Source organism: Sus scrofa, chromosome 2 (genome assembly GCF_054392235.1).
Source record: "Sus scrofa isolate SSC_HxYL_T2T_F1_AM1 chromosome 2, Sscrofa_HxYL_maternal_Yorkshire_Landrace_v2.0, whole genome shotgun sequence".
Lineage (NCBI taxonomy): Eukaryota > Metazoa > Chordata > Mammalia > Artiodactyla > Suidae > Sus > Sus scrofa.
Genome location: NC_139384.1, coordinates 71,263,633 through 71,291,052, shown reverse-complemented (window position 1 = coordinate 71,291,052; position 27,420 = coordinate 71,263,633). Strand labels below are relative to the sequence as shown.

The following is a 27,420-nucleotide window of genomic DNA, read 5'->3' as shown; positions in this document are numbered from 1 at the left end:
TCTGATATCGAAACCAAAGACATCACCAAAAAAAAAAAAAAAAAAAAAAAGACCAATATCTCTTATAAACACAGATGTAAAAATTTTCAACAAAATATTACCAAGGCCAATTCAACAACATATAAAAAGAATTATATACCATGGCCAAGTAAGATTTTTTCTCCAGGAATGCAAGGGTGGTTTAATACCTCTAAATGAATATAATATACCAAACCACCAGAATAAAAAACAAAAACCACATGATCATCTCAATAAATGCAGAAAAGTCATTTAAAGAAATCCAATAGCCTTCCAGGATTAAAACACCTAACAAGATACAAACAGTGAATTCAGCAACCAGATAAAGGGTATCTATGAAAAATCCACAGCTAATATCATGTTTAGTGGTCAAAGACTGATGCTTTCAAACACACACACACACACACCCCCCACCAAGGCCAGGAACAAGAAGATACTTCTCTTCAAAACTGTGTTGGATGTTCTAGCCAGGGCAATTAAACAAACAAACGGAGTAACAGTATCCAGACTGGAAAGGAAGTAGTTAAACTATCTTTATTTGCAGAAGACTGATTCTATATGTAGAAAGCCTGGAATTTCCTTGTGGCACAGTGGGTTAAGGATCTGGCATTGTCATTGTGTGGGTTTGACCCCTGGCCTGTGAACTTTCACATGCTACAGATGCAGCAAAAAAAAAAGAAAAGAAAATATAATCTTAAGGAATCCACTAAAAAATAATTACAATTAATAAACAAATTCAGTGAGGTTACAATAGCAACACACAAAAATCAATTTATTTATTTATTTATTTATTTATTGGCTTTTTAGGTCTGCACCCAAGGCATATGGAGGTTCCCAAGCTAGCGGTCGAATCAGAGCTGTAGCCACTGGCCTATGCCAAAGCCACAGCAACACCAGATCTGAGCTGCGTCTGCAACCTACACCACAGATCACGGCAATGACAGATCCTTAACCCACTGAGCGAGGCCAGGGATCGAACCTGCAGCCTCATGGTTCCCAGTTGGATTCGTTTTCACTCCACCACAACGGGAATTCCCAAAATCAATTTATTTTGACATACATACAAAGGCCAACACACAAATGGAATTAACATTTAGGCTGGCAGTTGTAGCTCCAATTTGACCCCCAGCCTGGGAACTTCCACATGCTGCAGGTGCAGGCCTAAAAAGACAAAAAAAAAGAACATTTAGAATAGTATCAAAAAGAATAAAATACCTCGGAATAAAAATTAACAATCCTAAAAGTGCAAAACTTACACATTGAAAACGACAAAACACTGTTGAGAGAAATTAAAGATCCGAATAAATGGAAAGACATCCCATATTCATGGATTACAAGGCTTAATATTGCTGAGATGGCAACACTCCCCAAATTGACATACAAACTGAATACGATCCTGCCAGAATACTAGCTGATTCTTTACAGAAACTGAAATGCAGGTCCTAAAATTCCTGGAAGCTCAATGAACACAGAATAGCCAAAACAATCTTGAAAAAAGGAACAAAGTGAAGGAGTCAAGCTTTCTGATTCTAAATCTTACTATAAAGCTACAGTATGACAATGGCATACGGATAAATATAGAGAACAAGAGAAGAAGGCATGCAGAAATAAACCCATGTAGGTATGGTCAACTGAGTGGTATATGGAAGTTCCCAGGCTAGGAATCAAATGGGAGCTGCAGCTGCTGGCCTACACCACAGCCATAGCAACACTGGATCTTAGCTGCATCTGTGACCTACACCATAGCTCACAGCAATGCTGGATCCTTAAGCCACTGAGCAAGGCCAGAGATAGAACCCACATGCTCATGGATACTAGGTTGTTAACAGTGAGCCACAATGGGAACGCCTATGGTCAACTGATTTTTGACAAGGGTGCCATGACCATTCAAGGGGGAAAGAAAGTTTCCTCAACAAATGATGCAGGGACAACTGGACAATCACATGGAATAGAATGAAGCTGAACCTCCACTCATACTATATAAAAACTATATAACTCAAATCCATCAAAGATCCAAATTATAGGAGCTAAAACTGTAAAACTCTATTAAAAGGCGGCAATGAGGTAAGTCTTTGTGACCTTTTACTTAACAATGGATTCTTAGAAATGATACCTCAACAAAAGAAAAAAAAAAAAAAGGCAACTAGAATTCCTTAAAATTAAACTTCTCACATCAAAAGGTGAAAAAACCCATAGAATGAGAGAAAATATTTGCAAATCATATATCTGATAAGGAACTTGCCTCTTAGAGTACATAAACTACCCTTAACTCAAAAAGATCACACAATTAAAAAATAAAGTATCTGAAAAGACATTTCTTCAACTCCAAATTAGACAAAAGGCCAACGAGCCCATGAAAAGATGTGCGAAATCATCAGTTATCAGGGAAAGGCAAATGAAAAGTACAACAGATACTACTTCATGCCAACTAGAATGACTGGAATCAAAGAGATAAAAAGCGTTGCTGAGATGTAAATAAATTAGAACCCTGGTACATTGCTGATGGGGATATAAAATGGTACAGCCACTTTGGACAACAGTCTAGCAGTTCCTCAAGAAGTTAAAGTGTTATTGTTTTAGCCAGACATTCCACTCCTGTCTAAGAGAAATAAAAACACATATCTATACAAAAACTCGCACCATAATAGCATCTGTAATAACCAAGAGGTGGAAACAATCCAAAATGTAAGAAAGGATAAACCATATGTAGTATCTATCTACACAAGAGAATATTTTCAGGCCATACAAAGGAATGAAGTTCTGACACATGCTATAATGTGGATAAACTTTGAACACATGATAGGTGTAAGAAGCTGATCACAGAAGACCACATAAAATGCAATTCCATTATATGAAATATCCAGATTAAAGCAAATACATGAAGACAGATTAGTGGTGGCATAAGGCTAGGGGAGCATGGGACTTCGGGAGTCACAGCTAAAGAGTATGGGTTTCTTTTCAAGGTGATGAAAATGTCCTATAATTGACTAGTGATAACTGCACAACTGTGTGACTGCACAACTGAGATGGGATTAAGATGGCGGAATAGAAGGACTGGAGCTCAACTTCTCTCCTAAAACCAACAAAATTTACAACTAAAGGCTGAGCAATTTCCACCCAAATAGACTGGAAACCTTAAAATAGATATCCTACTCCAGAAGAAAAAGAGGAGGCCACATCAAGAGGCAGGAGGGGTGATTTTGAGATATAAACAACCCCTACCTCCCAGCCCCACAGACTGGAAACTAACTGGTTCACAGAGACTCACCTACAGGAGTGAGAGTTTTGAGCCATACATCAAACTCTCACGTGTGGGGATCTGGCACTGGGAGAAAGAGTCCCTGGAGTATCTGGCATTGAACGCCAGTGGGGCTTGTGCGCAGGAGCTCCACGGGGACTAGGGGAAACGGAGACCCCATTCTTAAAAGGCGCACACAGACTTTCACGTGCACTGGGTCCCAGGGCAAAGCAAAGTCTCCATAGGAATCTGGGTCAAACCTGACTGCAAAAGAACTTGGAGGACATCCTGGGAAAACAGGGGTGAATGTGGCTTGTTGTGAGGGAAGGACATTGAAAGCAAAGCTCTCAGCAATATTTAGCAGCTGCCTTTCTCTGGAGGTGGCCATTTTGGGAAAATCTGGCCCTACCCATCAGTCAGCTGCAGAGAAGCCCCAGGGCAAACAACAATCCAGGAGGGATCACAGCCCTGCCCCTCAGTAAACAGGCTACATAAAGACCCCTCAGGCACACAGCCACCTCTAATCCCATCCAGAGACAAAGCCCCACCCACCAGAGGGATAGGAATCAGCTCCACCTACCAGGGGGCAGGCATCAGCCCTCCCATCAGGAAGCCTACAGCAAGCCCCCCACACCAACTTCAGCCACAAGGGGGACAGACACCAGAAGTAAGAGAGGCTACAACTCTATTATCTGTAAAAAGGTCACCATACCAAAAACCTATACAAATGAAAAGACAGAGAACTATAACTCAGATGAGGGAGAAAGGAAAAACCCCAGAAAATCAGCTAAGTGATGAGGAGATTCTCAGCCTCCAGGAAAAAGACTTTAGACTGTTGATGCTGAAGATGATATAAGACATTGGAAATAAACTGGAGGCAAAGATGGATAACTTACAGGAAATACTGAGCAAAGAGATACAAGATATAAAACTTAAGCAAGAAGAGATGCAAAATACAATAACTGAAATAAAAAATTCACTAGAAGCAGCCAATAGCAGAATACAGGAGACAGAAGAATGAGTACGTGAGGTGGAGGACAGATTAGTAGAAATTACGGATGCAGAACAGAAAAGAGAAAAAAGATTGAAAACAAATGAAGGGAGTCTCAGAGAAGTCTGGGACAACATTAAACACACCAACATCCGTATTATAGAGGTGCTAGAAGGAGGAGAGAGAGAGAAGGGGACAGAAAAAATATTCCAAGAGATAATAGTCGAAAACTTCCCTAACATGGGGAAGGAATCACTCACTCAAACCCAGGAAGCACAACGAGTACCATATAAAATCAACCCAAGGAGGAGTTCCTGTCGTGGCTCAGTGGTTAATAAATCCGACTAGGAACCATGAGGTTGAGGGTTCTATCCCTGGCCTTGCTCAGTGGGTTAAGGATCCAGCGTTGCTGTGAGCTGTGGTGTAGGTTGCAGACACGGCTCGGATCCTGTGTTGCTGTAGCTCTGTAGACCAGCGGCTACAGTTCTGATTCATCCCCTAGCTTGGGAACCTCCATATGCAGCGAGAGCAGCCCAAGAAAATGGCAAAAAGACAAAAAAAACAAAAAACAAAAACAAAAACAAAAAAAACCCAAGGAGGAAAACACCAAGACACATATTATAATCAAACTGACCAAAATTAAAGACAGAGAAAATCTTGAAAGCAGCTAGGAAAAAGAAACAAGTAGCATACAAGGGAACCCCAATAAGGTTATCTTGGCAGATTTTTCAGCAGAAACTCTGCAGGCCAGAAGGGAGTGGCATGATTTACTTAACGTGATGAAGGGAAAAAACCTCCAACCAAGATTACTTTACCCAGGAAGGCTCTCATTCAGATTTAAAGGAGATATCAAAACCTTCACAGATAAGCAAAAGCTGAGAGAATTCAGCAATACTAAACCAGCCTTACAACAAATACTAAACAAACTTCTCTAGGCAGAAAAGATAGCAACAGGAAACAAAAATGCCACAAATGACAAGGCTCACCGATAAAGGTATATATACAGTAAAGATACAAAATCATCCATGTACAATTATACCACCAAAATCAGAAATCATGAGAAGAGGTGGGTAAAAATGCAGGACACTGGAGATGAACTTGCAATTAAGAGAACAACAACTTAAAACAATCTCACATACATATAGATTCTCATATCAAAACTTCAGAATAACTGCAAACAGTGACTACATTAAAAACTACTGACTTGTACACCTTACATGTGTGAACTGTATGGTATATGAAATTATATCTTAATAAAGCAGTAACCAAAATAATAATAATAATTAATAATAATAATAGTGAATTAGAAGCTTTTTATTCATTTCTAAGCTTCTAAGTCTGGAATTTTAAAAAAAGTACTTAAATTATATTCAAATTATCTCTATAAACCAACTACTTCTGGTGCCTTTGATGTATCTTTTATCACACTTCCAACTCTATGGTTGCTAGTTGGTTTTTTTTTTTTCAACTTACTTTAGAATTGGTTTTTAGTTTATGTTTTGCTAGCTATCATTCATTTCACCTAAATTTTCCAAGTTTTAGTATTATGCACGTCTGTCCCCTACAATCTGCCCTCTGCTCTTTTATCAGCTCTCAACCCAAGAATCTCACCTTGGCAAGATCCCTACAGGTTCTCTGTTGCCAAAGCCAATGGACATTTTCTTTATCTTTTCACATCTCTCAATGGCATATGTCAAACATGCATCTCAACAACCCAAGCCAGATCTCTTAAGCCCATGTCACTGCTGAGAATCACTGCACTGGGAAAGACCAGAGATGAATTTGATGGGCTTGGAAAATGGTTAATAAATGCTATTTCCTACATTACCCTTGGCTGTTATCCTCTGCTCATAAATCCTATCAGCCTCCTCTGTGGTGATGGCAGCCAAGCCTCCTTCTAGCAGGGACCTAGTCCTAGGCCTCTTAGCTCTCTCCCTACGGCAAAGCCCCGCAACCCCCACTGATCTCAACAGCCACCTCTAACCCAGGGTGTCACCTATTCAACCAAAAAAATTCCAAAACAAAACACCTACTCTGGCTTCTGTGCCAGGCTTTGGGAATATACTGGAAAGAAAGACAAAATTTGTTTAATTTCTTGGCAAATTTGCTCCTTTTCCTGTACAGTATACTACTCTGTCTTAGCATCACTACTGTCCACCAATTAAACAAGCCAGAAATCTAAGACACCCCAGACTTTTGGCCCTTCCTCATGCTGACCTCCTATTCACTTTACTTCCTTTTCTGTTTTTATTTATTTTTTTTTTTTTTGTCTTTTTTAGGGCCACACCCATGGCATATGGCATATGGAGTTCCCAGGCTAGGGATCTAATTGGAGCTGTAGCCACCGGCCTATGCCGCAGCCACAGCAATGCAGGATCTGAGCTGTGTCTGTGACCTATACCACAGCTCATAGCAACGTGGATCCTTAACTCACTGAGCAAGGCCAGGGATTGAACCAGCAACCTCATGGTTCCTAGTTGGATTTGTTAACCATTGAGCCACGATGGGAACTCCTCACTTTACTTCCTTAAACAGCTCTCTTTTTTGGGGGGGGGCATGGCTACAGCACAGAAAGTTCCTGGGCCAGGGAGCCACAGCAGTGACAACGCCAGATCCCCAAGTGCTAGGCCACCAGGGAACTCCAAATAGCTCTTCTATACTGCCCTATCTCTTCATTTCCAAGGTGGAGGCACACCTCTGGCTTGATACTACAGCAGCCCTTCATTGGCTTCTACCTCTCTCCCACAACAGGGGCCCAAAGTCTCTAGTCCAAACACCAAATTTAATCCTACTAATCTCCACTTAAAAACTGCCTACAGGAGCAAGATAAGGCCCCCCCTCAGCCCAGCCCTTGTGAACCTCTAAAATCCAATCCATTATCCAAGAACACTTGCACCATACATTTCTTTCTATTTGGTTTCTTTCTTTTCTTTTCTTCTTTAGGGCCACACCTGCAGCATATGAAAGTCCCAGGGCCCAATTGGAGCTGTAGCTGTCGGCCTACATGACAGCCAGCTCCCAGCTGTGGTGTCTGTGTGATCTACACCACAGCTCACGGAAACATTAGATCCTTAACCCACTGAATGAGGCCAAGGATTGAACCCATTTCCTCATGGATACTAGTTGGGTTCGTTACCACTGAGAAATGATAGGAACTCCCCTGTTTTGTTTCTGAACCTAATCTGGCCACTGGCCCCTATTGCACATAGAGATCCCTATATTCCACAGCCTACTACTCATTAAGATCTGGCTCTCATGCCACGATCTGCCAGGTACAGCCTCCATTTTCCACCCTTCTCTCTGTAGCTGTGCTGACTGTACTGGACTGGAATGCCTATTGTCTGTGTGCTCCTTGCAGTTTCTAGTTCTTCATGGGTAGGCAGAGGTTATAACCTCAGGACCTCCCCAGAGGCCTCACCCAGTCAACCCAAAAGGATGATGGGAGGGCACTGGCGGCCACTCACCCTGCGGTTCCGGTTGTGATCCATGGTCTTGAGGTGCTTCTGAATGATCCCAAACTGCATAGGAATGAAGAGGTCACAGGCTGCACAGTGGGCTGCCTCTACCTTCTTCACAAAATGTTCCATGGCAATTTCTGTAAAGGGGAGAAGGAAGGAGTCGCTACTGGTCCCAAGTACCTAAGAAAGACCCAGAGTATGGGAAAAACACCAGACCAACTTCTCACCTCGCCCTGCCAATTCCACGTGGGCCTGAGGCTGTTCTCACTGACCCTCCCTGGGGGAACAGAGGGGTGTCGTGACCCTACTCTGAGAACCAGAGGAGGGAAGGCTGAAGCCCGGCCTGGTAGGAGTGGGAGGGAACCTCCTCACCTTGAGTCAGATCTTGGTCTCTGTAGATCTGCTGGATCAGACCATCAAGGTCCTCCACAGTTTTTCGGAGCTCCTCTGTCTTCTTGGTCTTGTTGGCAACATACTCCTGCCAGAAACATCAAGAAGATAGGAAGATTTGTGTGGGCTGCACTATGTCCCAAAGGTAAGAGCAGCTGTACCACTTCAAGGCTCACCTGCAGAAAGTCAGCTGTCTGCTTGGGGAGCTTGGTGCCTACATACTTAAAGTGTTCCTTGTGAAACTTGCTGTCAAGGTGGCTGGCCATCTCATCCTCATAAAAGGTCCGATATTTGCAGAGAGAACACACAAACTGGATCCTGCCACAGGAAGGAAACAAGGGGCTGAGATTGAGAAGGTCCCAGGGACAGTGCTGCTGCCTCACCCAACCCAGCTGCGAGCCCTGAAATAGGCCTTGCTCATGGGCCTCTGAAGTGTGGTCCCAGCAGGGGGACAGGCTGGGACCAGTGGGGTTGGGAGTAGAAAGGGACAGAAAGGCTGCAGGCTGCAGTTACTGCAACGTAGGGGACAGGGGAGGAGCTCTTCCTTCCCATAGGCAGGAGGCTGAAGCCTGAGGCAGCAGCTGCTGCAACAGGCAACGAGTCGCTGGAAGGTTGCCAGAGGGCCTCTCTACCAAGGCTGGGCAGGAGCCTGTGCACTTGGCCCAGCTGGGGACAGGAAGGAAGGATGCCCTGGCATGAGCCAGGTGGCCCTGAAGTGCAGAATGGAGTACGCAGTCCTGAGGCAGGGCCCGAAAAGGTGCTGCATCTTCCTTCTGGGGTCTGAGGGACTGAAAGGCCCAGCCCATCCTCTGCTCAGAATGCTTGGGGGTAGTGATGGGGGGGATGGGAGGCAAGCAGGCCTGGGCACCTGCTGCCTCATCTTCCTCTTCTGAGAAGAGACCAATCTGAGCTGGAAGGAGGGCGCCCGCCTGGCCTGCCAGAGGGCAGCCTGGAGTCACCTGAGCGAGGTGCTCTGTCTGGGCCTGGTGTCCACAGCAGAAGCCCGGGGTCTGGGGCCTGGGCTGGAGCAGGCCGCCGAGGCAAAGGGCGGAGGAGGCCAGCCGCCACCGAGGCCTTGGGGCAGGTCCCTACCTCTGCCGGACGTCCTTATCTGGGCCACGGGGTCAGCTTTGTCTGGAGAGCCCAGGGGCCGGGCGCCGGCGAGGCTGAGGAAGGTCCAGCAAGAGCAAGAGTCTGAGGCGGAGGAGGAGGAGGCAAGCGCCAGTGCGGGAGCCCTGAGGGCAGACAGACCCGACCAAGGGGCGTGAAGGGCTCAGCCGCAGACAGGCCCGGCCTGACAGGGCCGGCGGGCAGGGCAGAGGGCAGGCCCGAGGCTGCCACAGCCCACAGGTGCTGCCATCTCTCCTGGGCGCAGTGGCGACCTCTTGGCAGCTAGCTGGGGTGGCAAAGGCGCCTTGGACCTTCAGTCTCTGATGAGCTGGCCCCCTCCCGCAGGGGCATCAGGCCCCCAGTGCACCTCGGGGCTCGTGTGGCGAGTGAACTAGCGCCGGAGCCTCTGGGCAATGGTGCTGAGCAGTGTCAGGTCTCAGGCCAAAGTCACTAGCGGTCGCCAGGCGGCCGCAGAGGGGTGGGGGAAGAATCAGGCCTTGGGAGCTAGGCCTGGCAGAAAGCAGGGTCCATGCACGGCCGAGCAGGTGGTGGTTCCCAGGGAGGCTAGAGGGCGGCGAGTCAGCAGAGCTATGGCCCTGCTCTCCTGGAGGCAGCCCCAGAGCGAGGCAGAAGCAAAAGGGTGGAGGGAAGCTGGTTACCTTTCCACCATACGGTCTCGCTGCCGCTTTTTCTGCTTGTCCTGACTCTTCTTGCCTGTCTGCAACTTGCGCTTGGTCTGGCCACTCTCATCCTGGGTGCTCAGGGACCCTGTGGGAACAGAGGGACATACTTACCAGTTTGTGGCCTCTGGCTGGACCACCCACTGTCTATGCCATAGAGTCCATTCTGAGAGCAGCTGTCCAAGCAAAGCTGGCTGTGAGCAGGGGTGGGTACCCTGGCATGGGTGGGAAGTGATTCTGGCATAGGCCCTGAACAGGAGAGGACATGTGCTGAGGACCACGGCTCTCCAGGACACACACACTCTGTAGACCGGGCCACAGGAAGGCTGGAAGGTAAAGAGACGCTGTCTCAGTGAGGACATTAGCACAAATTCATAGGGACCAGGTGGCAGGATGCAGGAAGGCTTCAGCTGGGGCCTAAGTGCAGCCCCCAAGGGTGAAAACTTCAAAGGTCATATGGCCCTGCCCACCCCACACTGGGCACAGCACTAATAGTGGGCCGAAGCTGGATTTACTATCAGGTACCTGCTGGCGCTCATCACTTGAATGGAAGGACATGGACTCCCAACAGGGGCTGTAGAGGTGGTAAGGGAGAGGACACGCAAACCAGAGCTGTAAAAACTGTCAAGGGTCCCAGCTTGGATACCAGCCACTGAGGACTCAGAATTGCATGTTACTGAGGGCTTGAGGGCAGGGGGTGTGCCTGGGATTTCCCCACACTTTCGCGTGCTGCCCCCAACTAAAGGCAAAACCAGCATGCGAGGCAGGGGCCATTACCACCCAGACCCTTTGCCTGGGAAGGCTAGGGACAGAGTGGGAAGGGGGTGGAGGAAAAAGAGCCCCCTACCAACCAGCACACAAGCAACCACACAAAGAAGGGTCTAAGCTGGACATATTTCTACCTAAACCCTGCCTTCAGATGGACCCCTCCCACCATGAGCACCTGGAAGAGTCATCCCAGCACCCAGGCCAGTCAAAAGACTCACCCTTGTCTGCATCCTCTTTGCCTTCTTCCTTTCCCTCCTCTTTTCCCTCTTCGTCTTCTCCTTCCTAAGACACAATTTCAAAAATTCAGTATTAAATAAAGCACATGCAGTTGCTCATAATGGTTGCAAATAACAAAACCAGGCACTAAGCCAGGAGCCTCACATCCTCCCAAGAGCCCTTGCACAAAGGGCTCACTCTGCCACTTTCCAATAGGAAAATCCAATCTCTGATTAGGTGGCATACTTTCAGCCTGTGCTCTCTACCAGACCTCTGCTTCCTCGTACTGATCATATGTGCATGCAGAGCTGACTCAGGCTTGCCCGTGGCTCTTGGGGAAAGGCCTGCTCTGCAGCATAGGGGCTCAGACAGCCCACTGTTCACAGGCCTCACCTGCAGACAGAGAGTGTGCAGGGCTGGGGCCACTTACTGCTCTGGAGCCCTTCTCCACAGCTTCGGTGCCTTCAGTGCCCTCAGCAGCTTCCCCCTCGGTGCCCTCGTCTGAAAAGTAAGAGGAGGGAAGCTCAGCCCAGGAGCCCCATAGGACAGAGGACAAGGGTCAGGGGTCCACTGCCTGGGCTCACCATTGTCTGAATCACTGTTATCAGAACAGTCTGTCCGGGTGGCTTTGCTGTCTGGCTCATCAGGACTGCCACATTGCTTTCTCTTCTTTTTCTTGGTCTGGGTCAGAAAGAGGGAGCCAGGTCAGCGTGGATGACTCTAGGCCCCTTGCTCTGCTCAGTCAGACAAGGAAGGCCTTTTCCACTCACCCGGAAGTCAGCTGTGGTCCAGGTCTTCCAGGTCCGCCTCATCTGCTTCATGCCATTGCCAAACCCAAAGCCAAAGCGGGAGCCACCTGGGAAGGTGCCCCCTCCTCGCATGCCCTGGAACATGCCGTACTCAGGGATGATATTCTGGGAGAAGAGGGAGGGCAGCCGGGAGGCACCAGGCATGCACTGGCCCCGGGCCCCCATGGGGTCTTCCCACATGCGCCCATAGCCCGAGGCCATTGGCCGGCCACTCCGCGAGTCCCGGGCCCAGCCCTGAGCCCTCGGGCCAAAGGTGTCGCCGCCACGCATGCGGAACTGGTCGCGGTAGGCATCGTACTGGCCCTCGTAGGCCATTTCCATCTCAGGGTCAAGCTCGCCGTAGTCATAGCCTGACCGGTACAGATCACGCTCGCTCAGGACAGCCCTTGAGTCACAGGCCTCGTAGGAATCATATCTGCAGAGGCAGGTGGCAAGCATCAGGGACGATCTCAGGTCCCATCATCCTATTACTGCCTCTGCCTTCCCCTAAACCTCGTTGTCCTGGGGATAGGAAGACCCACTCCAACACCCATCCTGTCAGAAAGGATCAATGTTCAGATATGCAAATTAAAAGGTCTCTGAGGAACAGAGTTCTAGAAGCCAGAAAGGGCTCTCGGCCAGTGTCCCCAAGCCTGCATGAGGCCACACACCAGCTTGAAGACCCTAAGGGCAAGGGGTAGGCTGGGTAGGCACGTCCCACTCCTCAACACTTTTTGCTTGCTACAGAGCCCATGCACGCAAAAGTCCCCTTGGCACTCTTTGCCCCCTAGTGGTCCTGGGGCCTCACTTGGCCCCACCAGTGCCTGGCCAGGTCCCTCCTTACTCTCTGCTCTTCCCTGTCAGTTGGAGCCATGAGGTTGCTCCCCTCATGGCTGTGCCAAGAGATGCCCTCTTCACTGAAACCTCTCACTAGGGCACAAGAACGCCTGGGCCAGCAGCAGTTTGGACAATGACAAATGCCTACAGCATGATGCTGTGGGGCAGGGCAGATCTGAGTGGGAGGCCCATCTCCACTATTTACTCCTGGGTACCTTTGGGCAAGAGGTGTGACCTGCCCACACTTTACTTTCCCCATCTGCATAGTGAGGACATCAACAGTTCCTCACAGGAACACTTCTGATGTTCAACAAGTACACATTTATAAGTCACCAAAGGGTACCCTTATATGGGATGGTCCAGCTCACTATGGTCAGCCCCAAAGGTTCACTCCAACCTTTACACTCAACCCAATCTGTCCTGCCCTGACAGAAGGCAGGATGCAAAGTATCTCGAGAGCTTCAAATGGTTGTCTCCAGAGGGAGGAGCCATTTAACAATGTTCCTGAGAAGAGTGAAATGGGAGGATTCAGTGAAACCAGCCCAGTCTGGGCTTGTTTCTCCCTCTATAAGCTGGAGGAGAGGCTCACCACTGGGCAATGCAGGAGAATGGAGGGAGAAGAGGACACAGGCCAGAGAAGGGAAGTGCCTTGGACCCCAAGCAGTCTCTGGGAAACCCCAGCAGCAGAGCAAAGAAAAAAGTAGACACAAGAGATAGTTCAGAAGAGGAAGACACCAGGGAACAAGAGACAGGAGGTGACCCGGCAGAGCCTCAACCCCTAGGCAGGTAGATGCCCACTCACCTTTCTCCACCTGAGCTGTACACGCCTCCTTGTATCACATCTGTCTCCAAGTGCGGAACCATATCTAAGCGCTGGTTAATTCTGGACAAAACGGAATCGGCACTGGCACTACCCATGGCACTAGGGTTTGCATTTGTGTCAGAGCTAGGCATTTCCCAAGAGTTTGAAGTGGCCATACCATACCCATAGTTGGTGGTGTTATCCTGGCCATAGCCATAGCCATAACCATAGTTCTCGTAGCCTGCAATGAGGGGGACAGAAAGAGAGACAGACAAGATGGAGGGGGCGAGGAGACAGAGAAACAAACACAAGAGACAGGACATTTTTGGTCAGAGACAAGCTGGGTGGGCCATCGCCATTCTGAAAAGGCCTCCTGTGAAGGAATTGCTGGCCCCAGTGCACCCAGGACCCCCAAAGACAACCCCCACCCTGCAACTTTAACTAGGCTGGGCAGTGGCAGAAACACTCAATCAGTTTAATCCCAAGGAAAAGGAGAGTGATTATGGGAATGATACTTGCCTCTGTTTGTCCCAGAGTTCCAAGTTCCATATCCTATAAAAAGTAAAAGAGAAATTACATCTATAATTGCTTATAAATGCAACAAGAATTCAATTCAGACACAAAGACAATGATTCCCAGCACCTGACTGGTTAGAGACTAAGCCTCGCCTAACTAAGAAGCCTTGAGCTTGCGCTACATAAATGAGCCAGGCCACTTGTTGCCCTGGTGCCTGACTTTGCATGGCTCTGACACTCTGCTATTTATGAACCCCCCATTCCCAGCATTCTCAGCTAAGGAATTTGGCGCCTATACTCTTTCTTTGAAGAGCCTAAATTGGAAGATTATTCCTGCTCCCAGCTAAGTACCAATCTGAGGAAGAGGAGAGCAGTTTCCAATGCCTCATACACTCTATGCTGTACAAGAAGCTCAGCACAGAGCTCATACCCACTCAAACTCTGTCAATCAAATCACCCAACAAAGTTATCTGGAGCAGAGAAACTGACTGCCCTAGTCCCACAAATGTTTAACTTAATAGGAAGAACCAGGAGTTCCTTTGTGGCATATAGGTTAAGGATCCTGTATTGTCACTGCAGTGGCTTGAGTCATTCCTGTGGTGCAGGTTCAATTCCTGACCAGGGAACTTCCACATGCCACAAGCACAGCTGGGGGAGGGGGGGGAATCCAAAAACAGAAACAAAAAATCCCCAAAACATGGAGAAACACCACCAAGCCCGTGAACTGTGTGAGTGTGCTTGGAACACATAAGTAGAGGGAAAGACAAGATACCACTCTCAGCTTGAAAAAAGCTGTTAAGAGAACAATCAGGATTATAAACTAAATATGTTTTGAATTTTATCAGACACATAAGGAAAATTCATTCCTTCAGAAACATAAAGCCACTGAAAACTAACAAACTGCAAAAAAACAAGTGGGAACTCTGAGTCAAGCAGACATGATTCTTCCAGAAGGAGTCCATAAGAACAGGTCACCACCTTCCCAGTGTCTGATGGGACCCCCAGAGTCATCTACTCCACACTGTTCCTGCCCTGCAGACAGATAGGCCATGCTAATCCTAGGGCAGGGACCAAACCTCAGTGAGATGGCAGTGAGATGAAAAATAGAATCCAGCCACAGGAAAGCAAGAGTTCATACACTGAGAATATGAACCAGAGCAAATGGGGATGGGGACAGTGGGTCAGTCAAGGTTCTACACTCAAGTTCCTCCTCAATCAGGTACACAAATGAATGGAGAGGCATTGGAAAACAGCGAGGAACTTTGGTCACTATTCTAATGAACCACAGGCATGCTAGAGCTCACAAAGCAAAAATCTTCTTCAGCTGTGGAAACCAAAAGCAGGGGCTTCTTATTCCTTTATTCGACAATTACCATCCTCAGAGCAAACAGAACAAAGTGTGGCAGTCCTGGGCACTCCTCAGACCCAGAGCACTGCTATTAAAGGAGGCAGGAAATAAGAGAGCAGCAAGGGCTGGAAATCACATAAGAAGGGAGTGGTATACGAAGCTTTTCTTTCTTTTTTGGGGGGGTCCTTTTTATTTTGTTTTGTTTTTGTCTTTTTAAGGCCTCACCTGCAGCATATGGAAGTTCCCAGGCTAGGGGTTGAATCGGAGCAATAGCTGCTGGCCTACAACACAGCCACAGAAACACCAGATCCAAGCTGCATCTCTGACCTACACCACAGCTCACGGCAACACTAAATCCTTAACACACTGAGCAAGGCCAGGGATGGAACCTGCATCCTCATGGATACTAGTCAGATTCTTTTCTGCTGAGCCACAACAGGAACCGCTTTTTTTTTTTTTTTTTAATGGCTGTACCCTTGGCCTGTGGAAGTTCCCAGGCCAGAGACTGAATCTGAACTACAGCTGTGACCTATGCTGTAGCTGCAGCAATGCCAGATCCTTGAACCCACTGTGCCAGGCCAGGGATTGAACATGTACCTCCTCAGCAACCTGAGCTGATGCAGCTGAGTTCTTAACCCACTGCACCACAGTGGGAACTCCAAACAAAGCATTCTTACAGGCAAGAAGAGAGGCTAGCAGAGCCACACAAGGAATAATACACACTCAGTCCCATCAATGAACAAGAGCCTGGCCATGTGGCTGTCACACTCAGGACAGTGGACACTAGCTATTCAAAAAGAGACAGGATTGGGAAGCAGAGGCAAACCCATCAGGACTATGCTTGTGAGGCTATAGGGTATCCATGCCCCACCCCAGTCTTTAGCTGTTGAGGACTTGCCAGAATGGAGAGAAGAAATGCAAGGAAAGGAATCAAGAGTGAGCATTAACTCTGAACATAAACACAGACCAGTGGTTTCTAAGACAGGGGTAGGCAAGCACTCCCTATGTGCCACTTGCTATGCCAGGAGCAAGCCAAATTCCCTGATGGGCTCCTCAACCCCTTCAGGGGAAATCCCACAGTATGTCCTTTGGGGACTTCCTGAGACTTGATCCTTACAAAATAACATTGGAACTCACTTCCATCCACAGAAGGGATGAGACCATAGTTGATTAAAAGAATTTTAAGGATATAATTTATTTTTAAAAAGAAACAAACAGGAGTTACCACCGTGGCACAGTGTGTTAAGGGTCTGGCATTGTCACTGCTGTGGTGTGGGTTTGATCCCTGGCCCAGGAACTTCCACATAATGTGGGTAGGACCAAAAAAAAAAAAAAAAAAAAGAATCTACTGAGTCTTATGTTGCCCAAGGAAATGCTTCTAACAGGAAACAAAACAAATTAGTGTACACAATTCTAGTCACCTATAAGCTATTCAGCTATCTAAAAGAAAAATGCTGACAAAAGTTAAATATTAAAATGGTGGGGGAGTTCCTGTTGTGGTGCAGCAGAAAAGAATTCGACTAGTATCCATGAGGATAAGGGTTCAATCCCTGGCCTTGCTCAGTGGGTCGGGGATCCAGTGTTGCTGTGAGCTGTGGTATAGGCTGCAAATGCTGCTCGGATCCCGAGCTGCTGTGGCTGTGATGTAGGCCAGCATCTGTAGTTCCAATTCAACCCCTAGCCTGGGAACTTCCATATGCCACAGGTGAGGCCCTAAAAAGACCAGAAAAAAAAAAAAAAAAGGTAGGACTGGAGTTACCCTTGTGGCTCAGTGGAAATGAACCCAACTAGGATCCATGAGGATTCAGCTTTGATCCCTGGGCTGGGAACTTCCATATATAGCTGTAAAAGAAAGAAAAAAAAAAAGAAACAAATTTTCTTTAAAAAAAGGAAATTAAAAAAATATATATATGCAAAAGCAAATAAACTAAAATATCTGGAGTTCCCATCGTAGCTCAGGGGAAATGAATCTGACTAGTATCCATGAGGACACAGGTTTGATCCCGGACCTCAACCAGTGGGTTAAGGATCTAGCGCTGCCCTGAGCTTTGGTATAGGTCGCAGACATGGCTTGGATCTCGTGTTGCTGTAGCTGTGGCATAGGCTGGCAGCTATAGCTCCAATTTAACCCCTAGCCTGGGAACCTCCATATGTCACAAGTGTGGCCCTAAAAAGACAAAAAGAAAAAGAAAAAAAGAAAAAAGAAAGAAACTAAAATATTCAAGTCAATTTTAGAAAATGAACAAATCTGGAGGTCTCACATTCACAAATTTAAGGACTTACTATAGTAATTAAGACTGGTTCTAGAGGAAATTTGGACACATAGATCAGTGGAATAGAATTAGAGTCCAGATACAGACCTACATGTATATGTTCAATTTATTTTCAACAAAGGTAAAACCTATATTAAACACTTGGTAGAAATATTAACACAAAATGTATCACAAAATAAACTTAAAAACTAAGACCACGAAGCACCTGAAAGAAAACTCTGGGAGTTTCAACTCTGTCGCAGTGGGTTGAGAATCCAACTGCTGGAGTTCCTGCTGTGCCACAGTGGGTTAATGATCCAGCTTGTTTCTGTGGGGACCAGTTCAATCCCCAACCTGAGGGGTTCCATTGATCTGTGTGTCAAAATTTCCTCTAGAACCACACTGCAGCAGCTGTGGTGCAGGTTGCAACTCCAGGTTGGATTCAATCCCTGGCCAGATATGCCACGGGTGCAGCCAAAAAAGAAAAAAAAACAAAAAAGACTATGACTGCAGCAGCTTGGGCTGCTGTGCAGGTATGGGTTTGATCCCTGGCCCAGCACAGTGGCTTAAAGGATCTGGCATTGCTACAGCTGCAGCACAGGTCACTGTGGCTTGGATTCAATCCCTGGCCCAGCAACTTCCATATGCCATGGATGCAGCCACAAAATTAAAAACAAAACAAACAAACTTAAAAGAAAATCTTTGTGACTTTAGCTATACACTAAAATCACGATCTATTAAAGACTGACAAATTGGACCTCATCAAAATGAAGAACTTGTGTTCTTCAAAACACACTATCAAGAGAATAAATAGATAAGACCCAGTCTGGGACAAAATATTTGCAAATGGCATATCTGATAAAATGCCTGTTCCTAGAACATGTATAATTCAAAGAAGATGTGCGGACTTCTCGTCGTGGCACAGTGGGTTAAGGATCCGGCATTGCTATGAGCTATGGTGTAAGTTGCAGACGCGGCTCAGATCCTGTGTTGCTGTGGCTGTGCTGCAGGCCGTCAGCTACAGCTTCAACTCAACCCTTAGCCTGGGATCCTCCATATGCCGTGGGAACGACTCTAAAAAAAAAAAAAAAAAAAGACAAAAAAAAAAAAAAAAACCCCAAAAAAACAAAAAAGATGTGCAATTTGGGACTATGATTAAAAGGGCAGAGGCAGGGAGAGCAGGTCAGAGAAGACATGCAAGTCAAATTTCTCCTCATTTATGAACTATTTTGATACCTCCTTACTCAACTTGAAAACATTTTTAAGTCTCCCTCTCCCCTTGGCACTACCTGCTATACTTTAGGGAGCTTACCGATGTCTACTTAGTCAGTGACTCCTGAGGGATTGCGACTATGTAGGCTCAGTCTTTCCCTAGACTTTGGCAGTAAAACCAATTACCTATTTCAGCAACCAAGGCAATATCCTTATTAATTCCAAAGAGGGCTCCTCCTCAACAGATCACAGAAGGACTAACTTTATTGGTAGTTCTGGGCTGTTGAAGGACTCTGACAGAACATCTATGGATCCTGTTGGGGGCTACTTCTGAATTACAGATTTAATGTGTCTGTCCACAGTTAAGAAATCAATGGGAAACGTTCCCTCAACCCTGTGTGTGAGGAGCCTGCTGGCTTGAGATGGTCTGACCATGTCTCTAAACTCCTGTTGGATTCAGGTAAGGCAGCCTCTCCTACATATGAGCCCCATGCGCTACACTGGGGCTAAGTTTATAACTTGGTTTCTCCTCAGACCAATCCTTTGGAGCCTGATTGGCCACTCTCCTTCTCAGATCCTCAAGGGGATTTTTCTGAAGCCAGACCTTTGTCACAGACCACAGATTCTTCTAAAAAAATGTCAAAGGGTCAAAAGAACCAATAATTTACAGCTCCAAGAACTCCAGCTTGCTCAATAACACAGACATCTTTGCCATAATTGCCCCAAAGGGAAGTACTAGTTATTCTAACGGCCCACCATCCCATTTTACACAAGTTTGCATTTGGAAAAGACAGAGTGACAGCAAAGCTAAAGGCAACTAAGAAAACACTGGATTGCTCTACTGCTGGAAGAAGGCAAAGCACTCACCCTCTAATTCCCAGGGGCCCACACTTACCATAATCACAGGTAGGCTGAGCACTTGTGTCTGAGTACGTTGACTGCAAAGTGGTTTCAGATCCCTGGACAAAGCCTAAACATATGAACAGTGTGGTTAATTTCCCCAAACAAGCCACATGAAAATGATTTAAGAGTACCTTTCAACGGAGACTGGCTGGCAGATCCTCCCCTCACTGGAAAGCCATCAAAACCTCTTAGCTTCTAAAGACTTTAATTACACCTCCAGAACATATTAACCAATGGGAAGGCAGGCTATGTTTAATTTGCTATGTCAGAAGAATTGGATAAACAGTTTTAAACCTTTAAACTGGTACCCTGTTTTGATGAATGGGTACCCAAACTATTCAGTTAAATGAGGAAAATACATCAAATCACTGAAAGGTGAACTCCAACTCAAAAAACGACAGGGGCTAGTTTTGAACAATGTTAAGGCAAATAATACCCTTTCCACTAGTCCAAATCTGAAGCTGAAATGGCTTTGTATTTTTTAGTTTTCCCATTTAAAAAACATGTGCACTATAATTACCTCTTAAATGTAGTTACTTGGGATTGGTATGTTTATATGGAGTAAGTATTATAGATTATGTGTATATGTTTCCTATCTTCTCAACTCATACTATTTCTCAAGTTAAATTAATACCAAGTACAGATGGCCAACAGGCACATGAAAAAATGCTTAACATCACTAATTACCAGAGAAATGCAAATCAAAACTACAATGAGGTACCACTTCACACCAGTCAGAAAGGCCATCGTTAACAAGTCAATAACAAATAACAAATGCTGGAGAGAGTATCGAGAAAAGGGAACACTCCTTCACTGGGAATGTAAATTGGTACAACTGCTATGGAAAACAATATGGAGGTACCTCAGAAAACTAAATATAAAACTACTATATCACCCAGCAATCCCACTCCTGGGCATATATACTGACAAATCTTTCACTGAAAAAGATACATGCACCCATATGTCCACTGGAGCACTATTCACAATAGCCAAGACTTGGAAACAACTTAAATGTCCATCGACAGATGTATGGATTAAGAAGATGTGGTGTGTATGTACACACACACACAAGGAATAAGACTCAGCCATAAAAAAGAACAAAATAATGCCATTTGCAGCAACATGGATGTAACTAGAGACTCATACTAAGTGAGGTAAGAAAGAAAAAGACAAATACCATGTGACATCACTTATATCTGAAATCTAATATATGGCACAAATGAACCTATCAACAGAAAAGAAACAAACTCATGAACATAGAGAACAGACTTGTGGTTGCCGAGGGGGAGAGGGAGGGAGTGGGATGGATGGGGAGTTTGGGGTTAGCAGATGCAAACTATTGCATTTGGAGTGGATAAGCGATGAGATCCTGCTGAACAGCACAGGTAACTATATCTCGTTACTTGTTTTTTTTTTTTTTTTTCTGGTTTGGCGTTTTTTTATTTTTTGGTTCTTAGGGCCACACCCACAGCATATGGAAATTTCCGGCCAGGGTCGTCAAATCGGAGCTACAGCTGCAGGCCTACACCACAGCCACAGCAACTAAGGATCTGAGCTTCCCCTGTGGCCTACACCACAGCTCATGGCTATGCTGGATCCTTAACCCACTGAGCGAGGCCTAGGGTCTAACCCACATCCTCATGGATGGATGGTCTGTTTATTTAGCAATAGCACCACTGGCAAAATGGCCTCAGACTTTTAAGTAATGTGGTTTCTGTGTACTGTAGCTGCAACTGGAACCCACCATATGCTGATAGGAATACATACAGGAACACAATACAAAAGCCACAGTGCAAAAGACCTATGTGTATTCAGGGAAAATAGGCCGTGATTCTTCCCTGGGTAAAAGGAAAGACAATCCATCAAACTTTCAGAGCTTAGTGGTAACCTCCACTCTAGTTCTGCCCTCCCCATATTCTGCTCCACAATACTGTCTCCAGGGCAGGACCTTCTTTAATCAGTTATGCTCCAATTATGAAGAAATTCTTATCTGGCTCAGAAATCATCTTCTCTTGGTTCAATTTACCAGCTTGATAAACTCTGAGTGAAAAAATAAAAATAAAATAAGCAAGTTTTTGGTCCTATATAGTGAAAGCTCAGACCATGGATTTACATCACAGCCCCTCCCTCTTGGTCAGCCTCTCTGACGTATTTTTTTCCTCTAAAATACACACACACACACACACACACACACACACACACACAAAACTGAGAAACCTTAAGTGCCGAACATGCGTCCTATGGAAGTTCCTAGACTAGGGTTGAATCTGAGCTGCAGCTGCCAGTCTACATCACAGCCACAGCAACATGGGATCTCAGCTGCATCTGTGACCTACATCACAGCTCACGACAACACTAGATCCCCGACCCACTGAGCAAGGCCAGGGATCGAACCTACATCCTCATGGATACTAGTCAGGTTCGTTATTGCTGAGCCACGATGGGAACTCCAAGAAGGGAATTTTTTTGATGGGAACTCCAAGAAGGATATTTTTTGAAATTAGAGGACAATTGGAATTAGGTTAGCTTGACTCCAACCTCTGCTATCTGGTAATAACCAGCCTCCAATGATTCTTGCCTCCTGACATCATGTTGTCCCTTCCCAATCTAATATAGACAGCCAACCTAACCAATAAGATATTGCAGAAATGACCGAGTGTGACTTCTGAGGTTTCCACTGTGCTCTCTCTTAGGAAACTTCACTTTAGAGGAAACTAGCCACCACGTAGTGAAGACCCTCTAAAAGGTCTGTGGAGAGCTCCACATGATGAGGAACCAACAGCATCAACCTGTCAGTCACATACGTTTGAGTCACCTACAGCCCCAGTCAAGCCTTCAGATAACTATAGCCCCAACTAACATCCAAAATGTAAACTCATGAGAAATCCCAAGCCAGAACCATCCAACTAAACCACTTGTTCATTCCTAACACACAGAAACTATGTAAAATGAGATGATGAATGTTCTATAAAAAGATTGGTAGGGAGTTCCTGTCGTGGCGCAGCAGAAATGAATCCGACTACAAACCATGGGGTTGTGGGTTCAATCCCTGGCTTCGCTCAGTGGGTTAATGGTCCAGCGTTGCCATGAGCTGTGGTATAAGTCGCAGACACGGCTCGGATCTGGCGTTGCTGTGGCTCTGGTGTAGGCCGGCAGCAACAACTCGGATTAGACCCCCTAGCCTGGGAACCTCCATATGCCAAGGGTGCGGCCCTCAAAAGACAAAAGACAAAAAACAAACAAAAAGATTGGTAGATGGACCTTTGTTTAAAGGCCCAATTCTGGATTTTTGTCCTATTTTTCCACTGCTCCAATCTTCCCTGCTCAGTGCTGGAGAAGGAAACTTCTTTCTCAAGTACACAAAAAGAAACTAGGTTCAGAAGCTAAAGTTATCAAAAAGTTAAATTAGGAGTTCCCGTCGCGGCTCAGTGGTTAACGAATCCGACTAGGAACCATGAGGTTGCAGGTTCGATCCCTGGCCTTGCTCAGTGGGTTAAGGATCTGGCATTGCCGTGAGCTGTGGTGTAGGTTGCAGATGCAGCTCAGATCCCCTGGCTCTGGTGTAGGCCAGTGGCTACAGCTCCAATTTGACCCCTAGCCTGCAAACCTCCATATGCTGCAGGAGCAGCCCAAGAAAAGGCAAAAAGACAAAAGAAAAAAATTAAATTATTTTAATCATCTTCTACACTTCTAAGCCTCCAGAAGTTCTTCTTAAAGGCAAACAGTTGTCTGAAATGTGACTTTAAAAGCCTCTGACTTTAGTGGTCTGCCTCTTAAAAGGAAAGACTCATATTATAAAGCTACTGTGGTTTTCAGTTGATCAAGATCAAGAAAAAACTGATCTTTATCTCATTAGCTTGGCTACCTCAGTGCCCACTCAAAACTGGAATTACAGCTACAAGATGGGAAGTTGAAATTCAGACTTGGCTATTAGTGACCTCTCTAATTCAGTTTCCTTGTCTATGAAAATAAATGCCCCATTATTAAGGTACCTCACAGCACCCAACCATTCATCTCCTGGTTTCTTCAGCAGTCCTGCACCTAATAATTACAGAACTGTCTCTCAGTTCTCAGTAAGATTTTGTGAAAAAGATTACATCTCAATTCTGGATATGTCAGTAACAACCCTACTGACTTTCCTCCTGAACCAGGAAAGGTACAGAAAGGCTAGGGCAGGAATGCTCAACCATGGCACCACTAATGTTTGCAGCCAGACAATTCTTTATGGTGGTGCTATCCTATGCACTGTAGGATGTTCAGCAGCATTCTTGGCCTCTATTCACTAGAGGCACTAGTAGCACCCCCACTCACAGAAGTGACAACCAAAAAGATCTCCAAACATTGCCAAGTGTTCTCTAGAGGGCAAAACTGCCCCTGGCTGAGAACCACTAGGCTAAGGAATGGTTGCTTAAAAAACTTGGTTTCTCGGAGTTCCCGTCATGGCACAGTGGTTAACAAATCCGACATGAGAACCATGAGGTTGCGGGTTCGGTCCCTGGCCTTGCTCAGTGGGTTAAGGATCTGGATCTGGCATTGCTGTGAGCTTCGGGTGTGGGTCGCAGACGCCGCTCGGATCCCGAGTTGCTGTGGCTCTGGCGTAGGCCAGAGGCTACACCTCCTATTAGACCCCTAGCCTGGGAACCTCCATATGTCGGGGGAGCGGATCAAGAAAAGGCAAAAAGACAAAAAAAAAAAAAAAAGAAAGAAATTTGGTTTCTCGCCAAGCTCCTAACCTGGAAAAGGGAGGGCTGACAGTACATAAAGCAGCCTATAGAGAAGCCCCAGAGGCTCAGATTCCATTCCCAGTCCTAAACATTCCAAGTCGAATGCAGGTTACCTGGCAACCACACATGCTCAAGCCTGTAATAACCCCATTACCAAGGAAGCTTCTGGCTGAGAAGCCTCATCAGTTATTTCCAAGGCAAACCCAAGCATCTTCTGAGTTCACCCAGGGATGATTTGCAATCACCCAAACATATCCTATGGCACCCTCTCTAATTTCATCATCCACCCTCCCCTTTGCTCAAATCCCACTGATTTCCCTGACTGATCTTTTAACAAGCCAGGCAGTTCCTAACACTGGGTCTTTATGCTGAGGGCCCCCTGGGCCAGATACCTTAACTCACTCATTTCATTCGGGTCTCTGCTAAAATGTCACCTCTTCAGAGCTCTCCAACCACCCTATGTAACACATCAACCGTCTCAGAGTACTGAACACCCCAGAATATATACTATGTTTGCCGATTATGGCCTGCTCTCCTCTATAAAATACTTGAGGAATTCTTGTCACTATTCCAGAGTGTATTCGGCACCTGAGAGATGAATTTGACAGATACTGAATGAGTCAACACGGAAGCGTGCCATTCCTCACAAAGCTCCGGCTCGGCCCCTAAGGACCCAAGGTTCCCCACTCAGCCCAAACCCTTCAAATATTTATTTATTCATCTCCCCGGGGCAAAGACGGCAGCTGCGGCATCCGGCAGTGGAAACTACGCAAGGGAGAAGAGTATGGTAATGGTAACGGTAATAGCAGCTGAGTCCGCAGACTGACCTGAAGGCCTGAAGTCTGAGAAGGGGCAACCTGAGACGTCGAGGGCCCAAGAGGCCTGACCAGGAACCGAGGCCGAGGACCACAGATACAGATGACAGAAGACAAGACTTAGGGAGGCCAGGAGCCGAGACCCAAAGCTGCCAGGACAGAGAACCTGAGACGCCGAGACGAGAGGGGCGCGAAACTGAGGCGACGGGCCCACGGCGCCATTTTGTGACCGCAGAAAGAGTAGTGTCCAAGCCCCGGGGGAGTCGCGGACAAGCCTGGCCCGGCCCTGGCACACCCCTGTCCCACCCCACCCGGAGCCCGACCCCTACCCTGCCAGGCTCACCTGTGTAGCTCATGGCAGCAGCTAACACTACACTTGAAGACTACAGCAGGGGGTTCCACGCGTCCAAAGCCGCGATAGCGGCGACAATCCCCCAAGCCCCTTCTACACACAGCTTAGCCCCTCCTCCCGACCGCATTGGCTCACGCCGGACCCTAGCTTCACGCTTGTTGGATGACCTTGTTGTCGATCTCGGAGAGTCCCTATGCCCGTGGCTGAGGGCACTGTCAATCTCATGATCGCCCCGCCCTATTCCCGCCTCTCGTTATGCCGACACTACGGTTATTGGCTGAGAGAAGACGGCCGGGAGGTGGAATCCTGTAGAGTTCGAAGGGGAGGAGCTGTGCACTACGGAAAGACCTGAGGCCCAAGCGGGGCCGGGCGGGAGGTGGGCCTGTGTCCTGGAAGCCCGCCAGAGGGAGCCGGCTCAACAGCTCAGGGTGCTGCTCCAATCCCGGCTTTGCCTCGAGGCTATTATGCCAACCTAGACTATTTCTGACTTCTCTGGCCTTCATAACGAACACGGTAGAGCCATGTTGGAATGAAAACTATAACTAAGCGCCAAACAAGATACGGGGCACACGGTCAGACATATGAGATAAATGTAAATAATTCATTCCGAATTCCTGTTGTGGCTCAGCTGAAACAAACCCAACCTGGATCCATGAGGATGCAGGTTCCATCCCTGGCCTTGCTCAGTGTGATAACGATCTGGCGCTGCTGTGAGCTGTGGTGTAGGTTGCAGACGCGGGTGGGAAGTGGAGTTGCTGTGATTGTAGCTGTGGCATGGGCCACAGCTCCAATTTGACCCTTAGCTGGAGGAACCTCCATATGCCACAAGTGCGGCCCTAAAAAGCAGAAAAAAGAATTCAGTCAGAGTTCTCTTGTGGCTCTGTAGGTTAAGAATCCTGTTGTCACTGCAGAATCTCAGGTAGCTCCTGGGGCACAGTTGGACCTCCAGCCCAGGGATTTCTGCATGTGTGTGTGTTGGGGGGGGGTGCACCCAAAAAAGAAATTTTAAAAATTCAGCCCAGTGCCAGGTGTGCTGAAATGTTGCATTTGGTTATCTACCATTACATAACAAATATATTTATATAGCATGTTTATATTACATATATGCTATATATATTTGTATTATCATGTAAATGCTCCTTCTTATCTACAAGGAAACTCTTTTAAAAATCCCCACTTAAAAGATAAAATTGAGAAAAAAAAAAAAGATAAAATTGAGGCTTGGACTTCATCACTCATGATCCTTGACACAAGTGTTAAAGTGGGAACTTCCCCTCTAAACCTGTTTGTTTTGGACTTAGGAACCCCTGCAGTAGCCCAGCCAGGCTGTTCCCCAGCACCCACACTGGATGTGTGGGACCCACTTTCAGAGACATCTCATATCTTCTAGGAGATGACTTGACAGAGCTGTAGACACTGTAAACTGTACTTGTGTGTTTGTGCGAATTCAAACTGTATGACTTTTTTTTTTGGTTTTACTTTAAAAGTTTGTTTTAAAGCATGGTGCTGCTGACATTAATTGATATTGAAGAACTGTCCCTTTCTTTAGTTTAACAATTGCACTTTTTAAGTCCATATCCTTCAGAGGAATATGTGGAAATATTAAGAGATTAACTGATCTGACTGATGACCAGGATGTGCTTCACCATAACTCAGATGGGGGAAAGGGAGAAGGGCACAGAGGGTTTACAGCTAAAGAGATTGGTCATGAGTTTATAACTGTTGAGTAGATGATGGTTCCTTTTACCATTCCACTTTTGTATGGTTGGAATTCTCCATGATAAAATATCTTTAACAACTCCTTATTCAAAAATGAGGCTTATGCAGAATTTGCTGCCCCATGGCACAAGGGTCATGGTGCATTGAGAAACTCCATACATGAAGCATATGAAGCTCTGATTAATGTGCACTCTAGCTGTGGGCCTCATTTCAGTGTCACCCTTAGGGATATGTGCCTGCCCTGCAAACTACCAGCACTCCTCTCTAGGATCTTATAGCTTTCT

General features: G+C 46.4%; 1 protein-coding gene across 29 annotated transcripts in view; it reads right to left on the bottom strand.

Moving 5' to 3' along the window:
- AKAP8L (A-kinase anchoring protein 8 like) overlaps positions 1-25,529 on the bottom strand; it is a 37,159-nt gene extending 11,630 nt beyond the window's left edge. The window contains exons 1-15 of one of the 29 annotated variants that reach the window (XR_014837469.1): positions 25,409-25,514; positions 19,519-19,593; positions 13,816-13,848; positions 13,297-13,537; positions 11,640-12,093; positions 11,454-11,550; positions 11,300-11,370; positions 10,872-10,935; positions 10,411-10,459; positions 9,865-10,211; positions 9,188-9,330; positions 8,272-8,413; positions 8,078-8,183; positions 7,933-7,982; positions 7,712-7,842 (exon numbers count right to left, since the gene is read on the bottom strand). Coding sequence is in view for 4 of the 29 variants with exons in the window: in XM_003123432.5 (XP_003123480.1) it covers positions 7,712-7,842; positions 8,078-8,183; positions 8,272-8,413; positions 9,865-9,973; positions 10,872-10,935; positions 11,300-11,370; positions 11,454-11,550; positions 11,640-12,093; positions 13,297-13,537; positions 13,816-13,848; positions 19,519-19,593; positions 25,409-25,421 (1,536 nt within the window). In the remaining 25 variants the exon portion in view is untranslated. Of the gene's footprint in view, positions 1-6,484; positions 7,843-7,932; positions 7,983-8,077; positions 8,184-8,271; positions 9,331-9,864; positions 10,212-10,410; positions 10,460-10,871; positions 10,936-11,299; positions 11,371-11,453; positions 11,551-11,639; positions 12,094-13,296; positions 13,538-13,815; positions 13,849-19,518; positions 19,594-25,408 lie in introns of those variants that run through there. The other 28 variants (XR_014837479.1, XR_014837475.1, XR_014837474.1 and 25 more) reach the window with 28 other exon arrangements.
- Between the last annotated feature and the right edge of the window lie 1,891 nt (positions 25,530-27,420).